Here is a 17,292-nt window from a genome sequence, read left to right on the forward strand (position 1 = left end):
ATTTTCCAAACTTTTACAGAACAATTTTTAAAACGTTAATCATTTGAGGTAACTAATGGCAAAATATAATCCTGTATTATCTACGAAAGCTGGCAGAAATTCGAGTATATATTGTGATTGACAATAAAACAAAAAAAACCTGCATGTTATGTAAGCGCCCTCTAGGGCGTCTGCATAACATACGAGCACAGAGCAGAACAAAAAAAAGAAAGAAGGAAAAGCTAGCTACTTTGCGTTGAGGAAGAGCTCACTGTTCAGTGCTCAGTTGTGTCGCGCATTGACCGCTTTCGCACCGTAGAGTCAGGCTCTTCTGTGGCAATCCTCTCTTCTCTCTCTTTTTTTTTATTTCGGAACAAAACAGCGCAGCATCATTGTCGCCGTTGTGAAAGTGCGTTGACCGAGTGAGTACACACGCAGACGAGTGCTATAAAAAAACATTAAATATGCGAATAGGGCGGGGGGGGGGTATCATTAACATTTTCGTGCTGCTGCCACACACGACGCCCGTGCATTTCTCTCTCCTCTCTCACTGTCGGATGCCCTTTGTTCCACCGCCGCCAGCTTACCTTTAACATTAATCTCACGCAGGAGATAAACTTGTTAACGGTTGTTTCACGTTCTCTAGCTTTTTTTTCGTCTTCTATAAATATTCGGGACAAGAAAATAATTACGCTATTTTTTTGACGTTTATTCTGCTTGTACGTTATCGCGAGCGCAAGAGAGCAACTTTTTATTTTTGGCATTTAATGATGACTTGCCAGCACTGACAGTTATCGGAAATACGCTTTCGTAATTTTAGTGGCAAAGCTTGTGATTACACGATTTTATGCGTTTCTACGTTTAGCATTCATTCATTTTATAACTAGACTTCAATTTTCTACACACGTAGCTTTCTATTGTGTTTTGTTTTTTATCGTGACGTGACTACCACAAACAAGTGAATCACTGTGCAGTAATTTTTATATCCGCTTTTTTTTATAAATTATTTATTAGACTTTGTATACTTAACTAGTCTACTGTACAGAGTTGTGACAAAAGGTCTTGAAAAGCTATGAGAAAAAGAAGTTGTAAGACCATGTAAGAGCAATTTTGATTTATTGTTACTGCCTGTAAGCTCTTGAGCTTGGAAAGCTTTCTTTTTATAAGACCCTGTGGTTCACTTAGGGGAGTATTGAATCGAGACAAATATGTCAACAAGCTCTTATTTTCTTTGTTCTCACTATACTGTAAAAGTTTTTAAATATATATATGTTGTCTTTTTCATACAAAGGTACAGTATACAAAATAAATTATCAAATGCAATTATTTTCCTACTATATACAAGTCCAATTTTAATAATATTAATCAAGTTGCAGCATGTTTCTCGTTTTGAAATTTGATACATTCAAGTTATTTATAACATTCTGAATTTAAACTTCAAATAACTGTCTAGAAATAAAAATTCATTTAAAAGTATTCTTCTAGATATTTGATAGATACATAAAAATGGAAGCTGGAGGGGTATTGACAGCAGAGCGTAGTCCAGCTCGTGCAAACTTACATGTGGCATTTACGGAGAAAGGTGAGGTAAAGGAGAAGAGAGAGAAGTTTTTGACTGCTAAGTATGGATCACATCAAATGTCTCTGATTCGCAAAAGGCTTGCCGTAGAAATGTGGCTTTTTGAAGAACTTCAAAAACTGTATGAGACTGTGGTATGTTTAAAAGTTGAAGGAAGTAGCCAATGTTATATTTAGAATGTTGACAAATTTAAAAGATAATTCTTTGGATTATAGAATGAGAATGGAAACAGTAGAGAAGTTGAAGTAGATATTGATGAGCTCCTTGACATGGATAGTGATGAGCACAGAAAGAGTTATTTACAAGTGAGTTGATAGATTATCTTGATTAATCAAAGTATTTATATGCAATGTATTTTAAGTTTTCATGGAATTTTCTTTACTATTTACATTCCAGGCATTGCTTGTTGATGCCAAGAAACCACCTCATGATGTCAAGGTAAAATTTACAAAACCATTACTTAATAGATTATTTTGGTATCTGCATATATGAATGCTTCATCATTAACTGTTGTAAAAATTTTCAGAAATTTATAAATGATTTATTAGAGAAAGCCAAAACACTCTGAACTGCAAGATTCAACTTTAGTGACACCTGCATTGCAACACACAAAGAGTTGCAATCAACTTGGCCCTGGAAGATGTGTAATAAATATGCATTTTTCAGTGAGTTGCACATTACAAGAACTGATTTACTTACGTTATTAGGCGAGGATTTGGATTAACATGATAGTCTTATCAAGGAGTCTCACTCAACAAGTATTAAAATATTTGATTCTATACATTATATAATGCAAGGTACAATGTAGGATTTTCTGTTTTTTAAAATGAACATTTTTTAAGAGCGATAAACGTCTAGCTACAAAACGAGAAAAATACAAAATACCCGTATTATTATTAAGAGCAATTAAGCACTAAATGTAGAAATTGTTTTCGAGCGACCAAATTGCTAGCTTAAAAAAAACTGCCTAATTTTTGATCTTGAATAGATTAAAATCTTTTTGTCTAAAGCAACATTCCTCAGAAAATAAGTTGCGTACGTATACATACATACGTAAAGAAAATAAAAATCGCGGTAGTCATTGTGCGATATGGTTGTTTGTTTCATGTAACGATTTTATTACGAGTTCTATTTATTTGCATGTAATTAATTTGATGTTCATGTCATTGATATAATTTATTTTATCTTCCATGTGAATTATTTTAATATTTTTGTTGTGGTGCTCTATTCATGCGTAATATGTCGACAAATGAGTTTTTGATTCTCAGAATATTTTTTGTTTTTCTTTTGTTTTTAGAATGATTAGTATGAAAATAGCAATGGCTATGGTACAAACTATGTATAAACTACCATGCAATTTTCACGGAATTTTTTGTATTATCGCGAGAGCTGAATTTATTCTTTCACATACCTGCACTAAAATATTTGATGAAACTATGATGGCACTTCTGTTGTATCATGCCTGCATCGTTAAGTGCCAAATAGGGTATATAAACTACAGACAAAAAATAATCACGCCAAATCATGTATGAAATCGCATTTATCCGCTCATAGTCGCGCGTTTAATTGACTTTTAGAAACTTAGTATGTGTAATTTTTCGTCTCGAAGCACTGGGACTTGGACGACAGCTTCCGCCGCATGATCTCAAAAGTTCTTAGTCGAAGCTTCATATCTCATCGCAAAACATAACAAAAAATGCTCCTTAACTTAAATATCGTAATTAAAAGTAAAGCAGATAAAAAAAACCGACCGACATTATGCAATTTCGTAATGATCACCCTGCATCCGTCCAATGAATTAAGATTTGGATAGGTATATTTTTGCAAGGGTGACTTGTACGTCGTCCAATACAATTGAACGATCATTTTTATATAGGAAAACATGTAACGAAGCCGTGCAATTTTTAGCTTTTAACAAAAATGATAGTTTAATTAAACCATCGTGTCATGCAATTTTTCGCAAATTTTAGACAATCACCAAAATAAAAGAAAATAAACGAACAAAAAAACATATTTCTCGTTTTTGTGGATCAATTTTAACGCAGAAGCTGTCGGAACAGCCTTCATGATTAACATATCTCAATTTTCCAAGCCGCTTATCTCTGTGGAATAAGTGCCGGACCGGGAAAATATTATTATTATCAAAATAAATGAAATAAAGTATAGTTTATCGTTCGCTTAGCATTTCTGGAAAATTCGACTGCTTTTTTACAATTATTGAAAAATGTTCGTCGTTTTGTCTTAAAAAATATTGTACCTTATAAGAGCTTATACCTTAAGCATACGAGGCTTATTTCTCATATAGAATTTCTAATAAATGTTTATTTACGAAAGTACGTATTTTAAAGAGCTAACATTTTATACTTGAACATTGATGAGGGATTAAACTCACAAGAGGCGCACGTAATTCTGTGTTTGATTGTACTTTATCTCGATTGTTGGTACTTGTTTACATGTTCAATAAGCAAGAAAGAAGAAGAAGTAGATAGAGAGCGAAACTGAAAGTATATCGTAGCAAGCAAGTATATGAAGTGAAAGATCTCTTTCTTTATATCGTCACTTTTTTTATTTGGTAAATAGGTAATTTATGAAGCATTCATAAGCATCGACTGATTTTGCAACGTATCTTTTGTTGTATTATTGTAAAGCACAATAGAATTGTCGCGTAAATATAACCAAAACCTATTCTATCGATGCTTATCATTGAAAATTATTAGCGCGTAACTCACACGACACACTAATATTATTCATTTGTAAGTTCGATTAATAAGTATAAACCGACGAACCATAATAATCAGACTTTGCGTATACATACATGTATAATACACAAAGATAGCTACGTTTGAATTGATCTGTAAGCCGCACACGTATTTATATTCTGTATAATCATGTCGACTGCATCACGATATATACACGACAAATTTTTCAATGTTCCATGTGTCTGTATGTATGCAAAAAGATGTAAGCCTCCCGCATGCTTTTCGTTTTTTGTACAAGATTATAGCTTTTACAGCTCTTGCGCAATAATTATTTTATAGTCAAATCAAAACCATCACCGTATGCAATCGCAATAAGGAAATTTACTTTTTAGGCGGGCATTAAAGATTTTCCGTAGACCGTAATCGGGCAAAACAGATTTATGATATTTATTTATTTTTATTTTGACATTCGATTAGACTAGCATCACATATCTGCGTATATGATACATACACAGGCTTTGTGTTCATCTTTTGCAAAAACTAATGCTTGATCTCTTTGTTCACGTGCACACGTATATAATGTATAACGGACAGGTGCACTGGCAAATCAAAAAGCGAACAGAAAGAAGAAACGAACGTTAATATAAGTACATGCCTACACGTGTATCATTTGCGCCGAGTGAAAAAAAAGAAAGAGAAGGCAATTTCGTTCTGTGGAGTATATGTCGTTACGAGAAGAAGAGTGAGCGCCCTTTATATCACGATGATCGACCGACTACAACATTTTCGCATTTTCGTGGAGTAAACCTTTTTATGCGACGGTAATATTTGAGTGTAGGAATCGATTTAATTATATAATATTCAAGCTTAATTGATAACTCAAGCAAAAAATACGTACTAAATAATTTTCATTGATAGGCATACAATGTTCTGCATCGGAAAAACTCCATTGTTGTAGGAAAATTGAGTTGTATGTATCTTTTGTCGTGGTTGGTTCTAAAATTTCAATAATTGTTCAACGAAAAAAAAAATAAGATAACAAGTAAATTAGCGCACAAAATAGAAACAACGTTGAAATGTACTTCAACACGCCGAGTTGTATTGTTGCGATCGATTGAGCTGTGATAATTTAATCGAGAAAAAAAAAATAATTCTTGCCTCCTTCACTTTCTCTATTCTTTTTTGTTAGTACGCTCGCAGTGTAAGAAAAAGAAAGAGTGACGAAGAAGCTGAAGTATTGCAACCAAAGATTGACCGATCAGACATAGGATGAACAATAATTAAGCGGCGTTTTCCGAATGAATTTATCACACTCATAAAAATTCTTATTTTTCCCTTTCGCGCTGCGCTAAAGTAAGTGTATGAATAGCCGAAAATGAAAAGCTTTTTGCTCTTCGACGAGGATTTATCAATTTTTTTGAAGAAAAAATCTCACCGTGAAATTTTCTATAAATAAGCAAAACTGTCAGAGAATATTTTCACACTGTACTTACTTTCAATATCTTGGGAAAAGATCCAGTTATGTCGAAGAGCGAAAGTTTCTTTTCTTCCAAGAAAAAAAATTGTTTTTAGTAATATATCGATGGGATTCATGATGAATGGAGCTGAATACAATTGTAACGCGATTATACATATATAAATGATATTTACTTTGATAGTGGATTGTAGTTAACTGTGTGAAAACTAAACAAACAAAAAAACTATTGGTATTTTCTGATTTTTATACGTTTGTGTCAATCGTCTGAATAATGAGTATACTGTCTTAAACGAACATAGGACTTTAAAAAAACGAACAAATTTCATGCTGAATGAGCGACAGTTTAACATGTCATGATTGAATTAGAATATCTTGTGCGATACAAGTGATGATTTAGAAAACAATACACGATTTAAAATGGTGATTTGCATTTGTTATTGATCTCTTATTCCCTTCTGGTCTCAGCTTACGTTTTAAAATATTGCTCTAGCCTGTTCAGCTAGGTAATTGCACATATATGTTTCCAAAAAAATATTTGTTTTTATTGCTATCTACTTTTAAGCTTGAAATCTCTGCACAAATCTTCATAAAGACAATTCAACGTGACTATAAATTTTATACGTTCCTGCCTACATGAAAAAACTAGTAGAGTATAAAATTTTTTTTTCAAAGCTCACAGCAAACTCGTTTCAGCCCATCATGTTGTCGAGTAGCAATAAAAAAGCGAACGAACGCGCGTAACTTTTGGCAAAACCCATCTTTACAGAAACCGCGGTTCCGTATAAATTAGCAGTTTATAACGTCATCTGAACGCTATGGTGTTGCGCGCGCAGTCTAGGAAAGCTGTGGCGACTTGACGAGCGAGTGCGGGGCAATCGCATTCGTCAGATTCAGATAGGGCCATACCTAGCTATACCTGTATGTGTGCAACGTATGTACATACGTGTGTTCTCGCGCCAAGGTTGTCCTACGTGAAACGTAAACAAAAGTAAGTTCTGAAAAGTGTTGAGGTACAAAGCCCAAGCCAAAGGTAATGTTTTAAATTTTTACGCGAAAGTTCAATCGAAGAGAATCGTGGCAGCATGTGCGACACAGCTGAAGCGTCAAGATGAGGACCGTCCAAGAGTATTGGAACGGGCCACGTAGAACGATGAAGACCAGGGCTTGGGCTTGTATTGTTGCAGTTCTTTCATTTGTCTGTTTTATCATCTACATATGTAGTGGAAGAAAACACGACAGTGCTGTTTACAATGTGTTTGAAGATATAACGTCCATACAATGGATTTCCAATAATCTCGCGGTGGCTACCACAATGAAGATGCCCATAAAACCTAAGCCCGAGGTAACTGTCATATGCGTCGTCGCCTGCGGCAAAGAAAAGCTCGACGAGACTCTAGTAATGATCAAGTCTGCTCTGGTGTATGCTAAAAAACCACTCAAGATCATTGTTATAACGGAATACAAGCTTATTCCTGCTTTTCATGAAAAGCTCGACGAATGGAAGCAGATTATTCTCGAGACTAGTAATAAGACTTTTGATTTCGTTATCAGACCTGTAACTTATCCAAATTATATTGATGAAAATGAGTGGAAGAGTCTTTTCAAACCTTGTGCTTCTCTCAGACTCTTCCTTCCTGTAAATTTTACTTATTATATTATCGTAATGTTATTCAAAGTTTGTTTAGAAAAGTTGAATTAATCTTTGTTTCTGTTGTAGGATATTTTGAACGATACCGACTCTATTCTGTATGTCGATACAGATACACTATTCCTCACACAGCCTGAAAAAGTCTGGAAAGTGTTCAGGTCCATGAATAGGGATCAATTTGCAGCACTGGTCAAAGAATGTGAAGATTCAAATACTTGTTGGTACCCTAGGTTTGCAAAACATCCCTATGTTCTCCCTGTGGGAATTAATTCCGGCGTCATGCTAATGAATCTTACAAGGATGAGGGAAACAAGATGGACTCAATACCTGGAACCAATCCTTAGAGAGTTTAAAAATAAGATCACTTGGGGGGACCAGGACATCATCAATATCTTCTTTCACTTCCATCCAGAAAATCTATACATCTTTGACTGCCGCTACAACTACAGACCTGATCATTGTATGTATGGGCCAGTCTGCAACCGAGCCCTGAAAGATGGTGCTATCATCCTTCATGGTTCCAGAGGTGTATTCCACAACAAGAAGCAGCCTCCATTCTATGCAGTGTATCAAGCAATGAGTCAATATCAACTTGACACAGATCCATATGAACGTTTGCTTTTTCAGATGAAGGACTTTGTTACTCAGGAGAGTGCATCAAAGTGTTCCATTGTGTGGAAAGTGTTTATTATTAGGCCAGAGTTAAATTTGGACAAGTCTGCTCTCACTATGAATTATTACCAGGAGGATAATGATTAAGAAGCAGAAATCAAAAACTGGAAAATATTGTAAATTGTAACATTTATTAATCGTTGATGCCATCAGATAGGTAAATAATTATTATTTAAGACATATTAGCTTTCTTAAAAAGTTTAAGAGAAAAATGTGTATGAATGAATTTTAAAAAGAAAATTGTAAATTCTTAAACGCGTTCGATCTGAATATTATATATTAGTGCTTGATTGCACCTCATTTTTTATACACTCTCTATTGAGACCTTTTGTATTGAACTGGTAAGATAATTTTAGCCGAAATGTTGATGACAGTGTAATATAATGTATAGTAGAGATTTTTGATAATCGTGGAGAACGGCCGACTGAAATGAGTATAATACATTTAATAATGTTTTGTATGGTGCAGTATTGTATTTGCACATCTCTTAAATATATCCTGTACTATATGATAAGAAGAGAAAAATAAAGCCGAAAGGAACATGTTGAAAACTGAAAGAAAATGCTTAGAGTGATTCTGACGGCGGCTGTTTCTACGGCACTGCCTGTATCGCTGAAGGCTATACAGGCAGCCTCTCTCTTTCACATTTTGTATACTCCTCAGTCGTGTCTCGCGCGCGCAACAGCTCAAACACGCGCGCGAGCGAGCGTGTTGTGCAGCTTCTTGACGTCAACAAACGGGCATTTACACGCATGTGTATTTCATAGTTTTCATTTTTGGATTCTTTCCGTTACTCAAGACTGCAACTTGGACAAAATATGTGAACACAGTGAAAAGATTAAGAGGAAAGAGGAGAGCTGGGAATTATCAAGGTAGAGAAAAGCCTGAGCGACTGCACCAATTTTCATGAGATTGTTTCTTTCGCACTACATACATGCTTTATTCTTTGACCTCAGCGCGTTTCAACCGGCCAGCTATCTTGTCCCGGGCATTGTCTGTCACACGCAGAACGTATTTCCGCGAGTGACAGAGTCGATTTCGAGAGTTGATTGCGAGTTGATCATCGTTGGTTTCGCGGACTGTTGGCGCGTGAAAGCAGTTGATTGAGTTATTAGAATGCACGCGCAACATTCCTTTGGAAATCACTGCACACGCGCACATGTGTGGCGTTAGCACGGTAGCAGTTTTGTTCTAAAAATCATTGTAGTAACCGTTGAAGAAGGATGAAACGTAGTCGCGGTCGCAATCTAGCTGAAAAAATTCTCTTCGAAAACAATCAAGAAATACCTTACGGTTTTTCAGCGCTTACAACGTTAATGTAGACTTAACGACCGAATAACGTCGTCAACGAGCACACAGAACAATACCAAGTTCCATCTGGTCTAAAACAAATTAGAATATAATATATAGTCGTGTCGAATCTAAATCATACAAAAGTATCGATTCGCTCGCCACGTTTCCTACACGTTTTTTTCTTTTCCATTCTAATCGTCTTATCGTATCCGTTGACTACGCACACGTCTATATTTCGAAGCCTGTTTTTCTTCTCTCGCATCTCTTACCGATTGATGAAATTTTCGCGTGGACGTGTGCGTGCTTATGTAATTTTGCGCGCGCGCTTTGGTATTTTAATGAGTCACGTTATGCTTGAGAAAATCATTTACCTATGCCTCTGCAGTCGTTCGCCGCGAAGACAAATTTAACGCTTCTCTCTCTCTCTGCCTCTCTCATTGCGTTACGTAAGTGCGCTGACCATCGTCTCGCGATGCGCCTTTACAGGGAAGTATTGTTCTTCGACACTGAGAGACTTTCTCCACAAGGTTTTTTTGCGGATTAGTAGAAACGCCGGAAAGGCTCGGTGACACTTGGAAAGAACACCAAAATATTGCCGTGGTAGGTTTCGGACGGAAGAAGCGATGACGGAGCTTTAACTAACTGTACGTACATGATTGTAAGACTTGATAGTCGCGGCATAATCGTTTAATGCGTACTGTCACTTTCTAAGTCGAGACCACGAGGAATTTTTCAGTTAGAAATTGAATTTAATTTCTGCAATGTCAAAACGCGCTTTGATTGAAGCTTCTGTAAAATTCGCCAAATTACGGACGTGAAAAAGTTTTTGCTCGCCTCACACTAGATTGTAGTCCGACAAGCGGCATTACACCTAATATCATATTACTACTCTCGAATATTCACGGCTTCTATGTGCCGATCAACTTTCTTTTTACCTTCTCCTTAAGAATTTTGCCAGTAAAACATTAGCATGGCTCGTTTAAAAAATCAGCTTAATTCGCATGAAAGCATATTTATTAAAAGTAGCCTAGAAGCCAGGGATTTCGCACAACCAAGCGTATATCATTCTCTCGAGACTACAATGAGCAAAAAAAAAATGAAAGATCCACTTTGCTTCGCGAGCGTTTTAGCAACTCTCGAAGCAAAGAATTCGTCCGCTGGCATTCCAGAAAAACAGCAAGGCAGCTACAACGAGCAACTCCCTCGTGCCTATTTTTTGCAGTCTCTCGAGCGCACAATAAGGAAATGCCGTTCTTCAAGGCGCTACGCGCGTCGGAGAAGCTGGCCAAGCAGCAGAAGCAAATTATTTCGAGCAGCCATCATAACCGTTGTCAACAGCAGCAGCAGCAGCAGCAGCAGCAGCAGCAACAGCAGCAGCAGCAGCAGCAGCAGCAGTCGCCGCAGTTGGCCTTTTACTGCCAATTGGCGCACGGCAGCCACACGGGACTCATCTCTGGCTTCGGCAACGTCGACGAGCTGTACTTCAAGATCGCCGAGTGCTTCGATATTCGGCCGGAGGACGTTAGTGCCATGAGTTTAAAAAACTAAAAGCCCTTCCGAGCAGCGCCGTTTGATTGTGCAACGGGACGCATCGCGAGAGTGGCCGAGCGCAGCTCAATCGTTTCTGCGTCGGGCGGCCGTTACTGTGGGCTACAACAACTTTGCTTCTACTCTTCGTTCGATCGAAAACATTCCATGCGATTCGGAGCTCCTTTGCTCGAGGAAAGAAAGCCATGCCGGTAGTGATAGTCAAGCTGACGCATACGCACTGTCGATTGCGTTTGTCCATTATCGTTAATCCGCCGACAAAATTCCATCCGCTACTGATACTGATTTGGAATCGCTCAATGTCACACTTGCATTATCTCGAGCAAGTTTTACGAGAAACGAGCCAACGCTGAGAAGCGACGCGCGAATCTGGCAGACTGTTTGCGCTTTCTCCGCGAAGCGCTCGAGTTGTTTTGTCGCCGCGCCGCGTGGACAATCGGAGATTCGTTAGAAATCGAACTTGACTTTCGCACATCTCGTAGCTCGTAGCGTGAGTTTTCTCCGCGGCTTTCGTGTCACCGTCACGGAGTACTCGGAGCACTTGTTTCCCCGCTTTTGCCGTGCAATTAACGCCGGATGCCGGATGCCGGAAGCCCAACGGTCACGCACCGTTTGACGCCTTTGTCGATGGCATTTCCAAGTCTCGCGTTTGCGCTTGCGATGTGCCACTTGTTTTCACGCTGCGCGACGGCCTAATCGAATGGCACGCGCGCGTATGTTTTGCGGTTCATTGGATGCTGCTGGGTTGCGCTCGAGTACTTTCATATAAATTCAGGCGTATAGCTAATGCATCGCGCTTCGATCAAACCAGCGGCCGAAAAGCGCTGTGTTTACTTAGTCGCAGAATGAAAATTTGCTAAATCGTCAGCGTGGTCTTCGTTGAATTGGAGCTTCGCGCGACAACTATTTGAAACCTTATAAATAGGAATGCGTCTCTTTGTTATCCTCGGCTTCGACGTTTATAAACCACCCTCGCAACCATCCTCAGATCCCTAGACAGCCCTAGAAAATGCTCAAAATTAAAGAACATGGCTTTCAATTTAGATGGATTCGCTTGTTTCGCCTGTGTTCTACGAGTAATCTGCATGCCCCTTTCACCTTCAAATACAATTGCAATAATCAAAATTGTTTAATTGCGGGCAAACTTGTCGTTGAAATATCAATATTTTAATTGTCAATTTTGTGATTTTAAACAATTGCTAGCCATTTGAAGAAATTTCCTCCAATATGATTTGATTGAATAATAAATAATTATTTATGAAAAAATAATGCGACTGATATCATAAGAAAGTTGAGTGTCGATGCGAATAATCATGCAGAACAACGAGAAAGCTCTTCGCTGGAATTGTTTAGGGTATTTTAGAGCAGATATGCCAAACACATGTACCAATGAATTTCGGCTTATTTTCAGATGCTTTCGTCTGTTTTCTTATGCGATCAATTAGATTGTTCCAATTGTTCGCGAGAAATGATTTATTATTCGTGGCAATCAAATGAAATCGGAGGAAATCCCAGAAAACAGCCGAGAATACACAAATATCATGGAATTTTGACTGGTTACTTTCAACTTGCAGGTTTTATTCTGCACGCTCAACACCCACACGATCGAGATGTCGGAGTTGGTCGGCGGACAAATCGGCCTGGACGATTTCATATTCGCGCACATAAAAGGTAACCGATTTGCCAATTAACGCCGCGTCAGCGCCCTTTCGCGCTGAATCATCGTCGTCGATGATTCCAATTGGCAGCGCGAACTGGGGGCTGAGTATTTTAAGTGACAATTAACACCTCGGTAGAATGGCCATTAGTTGGAATGTATTGCGCGTGGGACAAGTGACAAATTGAACGAATCTGCAATTCGATCGCGCGCGCTCAGTCATTCGCGCTTCAGTTTGCCTGCGAGATCCTCTATAAATTACATGATTCGGAGAAGGCGAGGCGAAGCGCTCGGAGTCGCATCGCCATCCGCGCGAGCGCGAGCCAAGGACGACTGCACCTGAAACTTGCCTCTGCTCCGAGCGAACGATCGATCACTTACTACGATGTGCTCTTTCACATTGAGCGCAGGTCGGCCGAAAGAGGTCGAGCTGATCAAAAGCGAGGAGGCACTCGGACTGACGTTGACGGATAACGGCGCTGGACGCGTCTTCATCAAGCGCATCAAGAAGCATTCGATAATGGACCGCCTCGGTATCGTGCAAGTGGGCGACCATATCGAGAAGCTCAACGGCGCGAGTCTGGTCGGGAACCGGCACTACGAGGTCGCGCGTATGCTTAAAGACATCGAACGCGGCGCCGGGCTCGTGCTCAGACTCGTCGAGCCGCTGAGTCGCAGCGGCTTCGGCCTTATTGGACCCAGGCACGGTGTTCCGAGGAGCAGAAGCAAATTCGCTGGCTACGGCAGCGGTAGGGAGACGCTTAGGTTCAGAGCAGATGGCATGGCGAGAATCGAACAGCTGGTGAGCGCCAACTTTGCCTATATTTATTCATTACCACTCCATATCTTGCTCAGGCTTCCTCAATCAGTTGTGGATTGGCTTCTTTAAGAGCTTCCATATACAATAGCAATTTTTAAATGTTCAATTTATCAACCAAACTTTTTACGAATGGCCTACTGTCAGACTTTTTTACTTGTTCGGCTTTGTGAAAAATACTACTTGATTGACGTTTATATTAGCAAAGCATATATTTAATGTACAAAATATATATACTTTTGAAATAATAAATATAATAGTATATATACTTCAAAAAGTATATGTCCAATATTGATATTTAATAATGGCAAGATATTACAATTTTTTCTTTTTTATGTTGTTTTACAGAACGAGGATGACAAGACATTGGAAAAAATCGAGAAAATCAACAACGCTCTAGAAATTTACATGAGTATAAGTGACACCGTTCTCGGTAAGATTCCAAACGATAACAAATATCTTCACTAGTTTTAAATACCTTTTTTGAAAAAATATTTTAAGCTATCAGTGCCAACTATGTAAAATCCATGACCATTGGTATTGCAGCGAGGCGGTTATGGGAAATCGCGCAGAACAAAATAAACAGCATGGATCTCGCCAAAGCAATCGACAGCTCAATGCCCGACGCTTTCGACTTCTCCAAGGACTTTATATTCGAAGTGTGGAAAATAGCGTTCGAGGCGCGGAAGAAGTGAGGAGTCGAGCTTTTTTAAGTCAATTATGTAAATACTATCCTACAAAAGTGTCGGCCATGTAATATCGTATTAAACTATATTTTTTGTTATTTTTTATATGCGTTGAGCATTCTTATATATATATATATATGCCTATAGGCATCATGACAATCAAGTTAATTATTTTAGTACCTTATCACACCTAATTTTTTACGTATTATACGCGAATAAAAGAACAGTCTATTTCTTGAATAGTCTTTTCTTTATTATTTAAAATTTCCCGCGTAGCCTGCAATTCCTATGTGCGTGTGATCCGCCACCGTAAGGTGTCACTAGCACACGCGAATATATGGGCCGCACGCACATGCTGCGCATTTATCTGGAAATCAGCTTTTAACAATGAAAATCGTCGTGAATACGCAAGGATTAGCATTTTTTCGATACATCAATATATTTTTTATGGTTTTTCAAAATTGGCTTGTTGGGATTGTTAGTTCTTCACGTTGAAAATCTTCGGAAAAACCTAAGTCGAAACTTGCTCACGCACACATATTCACGCCGTTGCGCGCGCATCCTACAGGCAACATTTGAAAAATCGTAATTGTTAAATCCTTGAATAAATCCAAACCGTTTACTCGGCGAACCGATGATTTTAGAATTCTTGATAATGATTCTTAATTAATGGACTGGCTTATCAACGTAGGCACACGAAACAATGAAAGGAAAGTAGGAACAGTTAGGGAGGTCTCATCGATGGCGTCGCATCCGGCGTGTGTTGGTGCGTTGTGTGATGCGGCGTGGGGGCTCGACTTCCTCTGGGGCGCGCGCACGTCAGTTGCGTGTGAACGTGCTGGCCGTGTGGTACGTTGTCCGAGTGACTGACTGACTGTGTGAGCCGACCGACCGACCGACGACGAGGAGGAGAGGAAGAGAGAGTAGAGCGGCGAGGCAGCTTTTGTGTGCGCGTTTTAAAGACAAGTGAAGCGAAGAAGAGACGTTTGTACGAGAAACGAAGTGTGTCCAGTGTCTCTATAATAAAGTACGGAAACCCTTCGAAAAAACCAAGGTCAGTGTGGCAGGGCGGCGGCTTTATTACACCGAGCGCGAGCGACGAGCGCGGGGGCGACGCGAGCGGCGGCAAAAGGCGGCCATGTTGCCGGTTCGAGTGTGCGAGAGAGAGAGAGAGAGAGAGAGAGAGAGAGAGAGAGAGAGAGAGAAAGAGAGAAAGAGAGAAAGAGAGAAAGAGAGCGAGCGGGCGAGCGATCGATCGAAACAGAGAAAGAAAGAGAAAGAGGAAGAGAAAAGCCTATGGCCTTTCCGATGCTTCCTTACCGCGGAGATGAATACAAGGAATCTCGATGCGAACGAGTATGCGGCTGAGAGAAAAAGAACGAGGAAGTGAGAAAGAGATAGAGGTGTATGGGTGGGGAGTTGCCGCGATTCATTGATTTTCACCTTTTATGGAGCTCCTTGAGAGTCGCGAGAACCTAGATGCCGGTGACAGGGAGACACAGCGAAACATCATCTTCGTCGTTTGGCCGTCGCGATGATTCATTGGGCGTTTCGAGCGTGGTCGCTGGTCGCAGTAGTTGCTGTCAATGAATGAGCCAGTTGAAGCACTAAGTAGCGCAATGAAAGGTCTGGCGATGTTAAAAACATGTACAGCCGGCAATATTACAATTACCTAACCTAAATAAACAGATTTTTTTCTATAAGATGCAGAGAGAAAAGTTTTTTTTTCTTTTTTTTTTGCGCATTCCGCCGACTGTGTGAATCACCACAGACCGCACGCTGTCGACGACTTTCTCCGCGGGAGGCAGCAGCAGTCTGCTGGTAGTAACGTCGTCGTGAATTTCTTGGGTGGAAAAGTCACTTGAAACTACGCGATCGATGTCGGAGCGGCGCGGGAGCGAGAGAGACGGAAAAAATGGGTAGGTAAGCGTGATTTGTACGACAATGACGCAGAGCACTTCCTGTCTCTGTCTAATGTTGGAATTGGATCATTTTTCGAGGCTGACACGCGCTCCACTTGAAATAGTTTCCCGCGTCGCTCTTCTAACTGCAAATCTTGCTAATAATTAATGTTGATACACTCGACGTTTGTTTCGATGACGAAAGAAAAAAACCTGAATCTGTTCAAGCGTGAAAAATAAGTCGTGTGTACGCTTTCTTTTTTAAACGTTCACTCTATAGCGTTACTCTATACATTACTACAACGAAGATTAATTAAAGTTTGCAGTAATACTGCTTGGAAAACTTTTCATTGGTTGCGCTGGAAAGCCGCGAGAAAACGAGGGGAATGCACGTATTTAGCCCGAGGCTCTCAAAGATTAGATAAGATTCGTCTTGCGCACGTGTCGCTTGGAAAGTAACGAAAACTTTCAGCGAAAAGTTTCAGAATTGTATTTTTCTAAGGACAAACATTTGTACACGTTCGTCTCGTTACACGAGCGCTACAATTGATATAAAATCTTTCGTGGTGCATTTTTGTCAATTAATTTTTCCTGTTCCAATTAAAAGTCAATGTCTGAGACAAATAGTAATTCAGGACAATTGGACGACAATATTTGCTCACCAATAGCCAATCTGTCGCATAATAATAAGCGCAGCACCTTTTTTCCTCCTGTTAGTGTCAAAAGAAGAGCACATAGGCAAGCAAAAAATCTGCTATCAAGTGTGCTATGTGTATGAAGCTGCGAGCGAGCGAGCGAGCAAGTGACTCTAAGCGCTTTTATCATTATTTCCATCTCCGTGGGCTGCTTCATGCAGCTAAAGTTTCATCGCCAAAAACGATTTTCCTTGCGGAGATTGGATGTGATCGATAAAAGCATCGGAAGCCCAAAAAGTCGAGCGAACCCAGGGAATAATTGAGTAATTTGCATTGAAAATTTCGAAAGTGGGTTTAAAAAAACAGCGTTCGACATTTCTAAAAATAAGCAGCGAGCAACAATTTATTAGCCGGCTGCTGGAGCCGCGCGTACTTCTTTGCATGCGTGTGCGTGTTTTTTTACGAGTATCGATCGCCGCGTAAGTCTCGCCTGCATGCGTTTCTTCGAATTTTTCGCAAATATCGTTTGAGTGCGGTATTGCAGGGTTTCTAGCAGGAGCTATTATCCCGTAATTGCGCTTTTTAAAATTTCATTTGGCCTGGCGAAACGCAATTGTCGTTCCCCGCTACCGTCAGTCGCAATGTGCACGTGCGCGCTGCGCGCGACTTGTATAATCGCGTTGGCCCGTGCAACGAATTTC

The 17,292-nt window shown here is 39.6% G+C and overlaps 3 protein-coding genes across 6 annotated transcripts; all 3 read left to right on the plus strand.

The window, feature by feature from the left end:
* The first annotated feature begins 257 nt into the window (after positions 1-257).
* Positions 258-6,212, plus strand: LOC131672563 (protein phosphatase 1 regulatory subunit 14C). 2 transcript variants are annotated; one of them, XM_058949871.1, is made up of 5 exons: positions 258-401; positions 1,465-1,692; positions 1,774-1,863; positions 1,955-1,996; positions 2,085-6,211. In XM_058949871.1, the coding sequence occupies exons 2-5, from the start codon at positions 1,486-1,488 to the stop codon at positions 2,124-2,126; spliced, it is 381 nt and encodes a 126-aa protein (XP_058805854.1). In that variant the 5' UTR covers positions 258-401; positions 1,465-1,485; the 3' UTR covers positions 2,127-6,211. The 2 variants fall into 2 exon arrangements, with proteins under 2 accessions (XP_058805854.1, XP_058805855.1); XM_058949872.1 differs by having other exon boundaries at positions 278-401; positions 1,454-1,692; positions 2,085-6,212.
* A 340-nt stretch (positions 6,213-6,552) lies between these two features.
* LOC131672539 (glucoside xylosyltransferase 1) lies at positions 6,553-8,605 on the plus strand. 2 transcript variants are annotated; one of them, XM_058949831.1, is made up of 3 exons: positions 6,553-6,722; positions 6,956-7,370; positions 7,452-8,605. In XM_058949831.1, the coding sequence occupies exons 1-3, from the start codon at positions 6,655-6,657 to the stop codon at positions 8,139-8,141; spliced, it is 1,173 nt and encodes a 390-aa protein (XP_058805814.1). In that variant the 5' UTR covers positions 6,553-6,654; the 3' UTR covers positions 8,142-8,605. The 2 variants fall into 2 exon arrangements, with proteins under 2 accessions (XP_058805814.1, XP_058805813.1); XM_058949830.1 differs by having other exon boundaries at positions 6,598-7,370.
* A 126-nt stretch (positions 8,606-8,731) lies between these two features.
* LOC131672540 (PDZ domain-containing protein GIPC3) lies at positions 8,732-14,271 on the plus strand. 2 transcript variants are annotated; one of them, XM_058949832.1, is made up of 6 exons: positions 8,732-8,926; positions 10,570-10,868; positions 12,470-12,566; positions 12,963-13,354; positions 13,718-13,802; positions 13,916-14,271. In XM_058949832.1, exons 2-6 carry the CDS (start codon positions 10,593-10,595, stop codon positions 14,062-14,064), a joined length of 999 nt encoding a protein of 332 aa, XP_058805815.1. In that variant the 5' UTR covers positions 8,732-8,926; positions 10,570-10,592; the 3' UTR covers positions 14,065-14,271. The 2 variants fall into 2 exon arrangements, with proteins under 2 accessions (XP_058805815.1, XP_058805816.1); XM_058949833.1 differs by having other exon boundaries at positions 13,724-13,802.
* Positions 14,272-17,292: the final 3,021 nt, after the last annotated feature.

Source organism: Phymastichus coffea, unplaced genomic scaffold (assembly GCF_024137745.1).
Source record: "Phymastichus coffea isolate CEN01 unplaced genomic scaffold, Cenicafe_Pcof_1.1 PCOF00153, whole genome shotgun sequence".
In the NCBI taxonomy this organism is placed as follows: Eukaryota; Metazoa; Arthropoda; class Insecta; order Hymenoptera; family Eulophidae; genus Phymastichus; species Phymastichus coffea.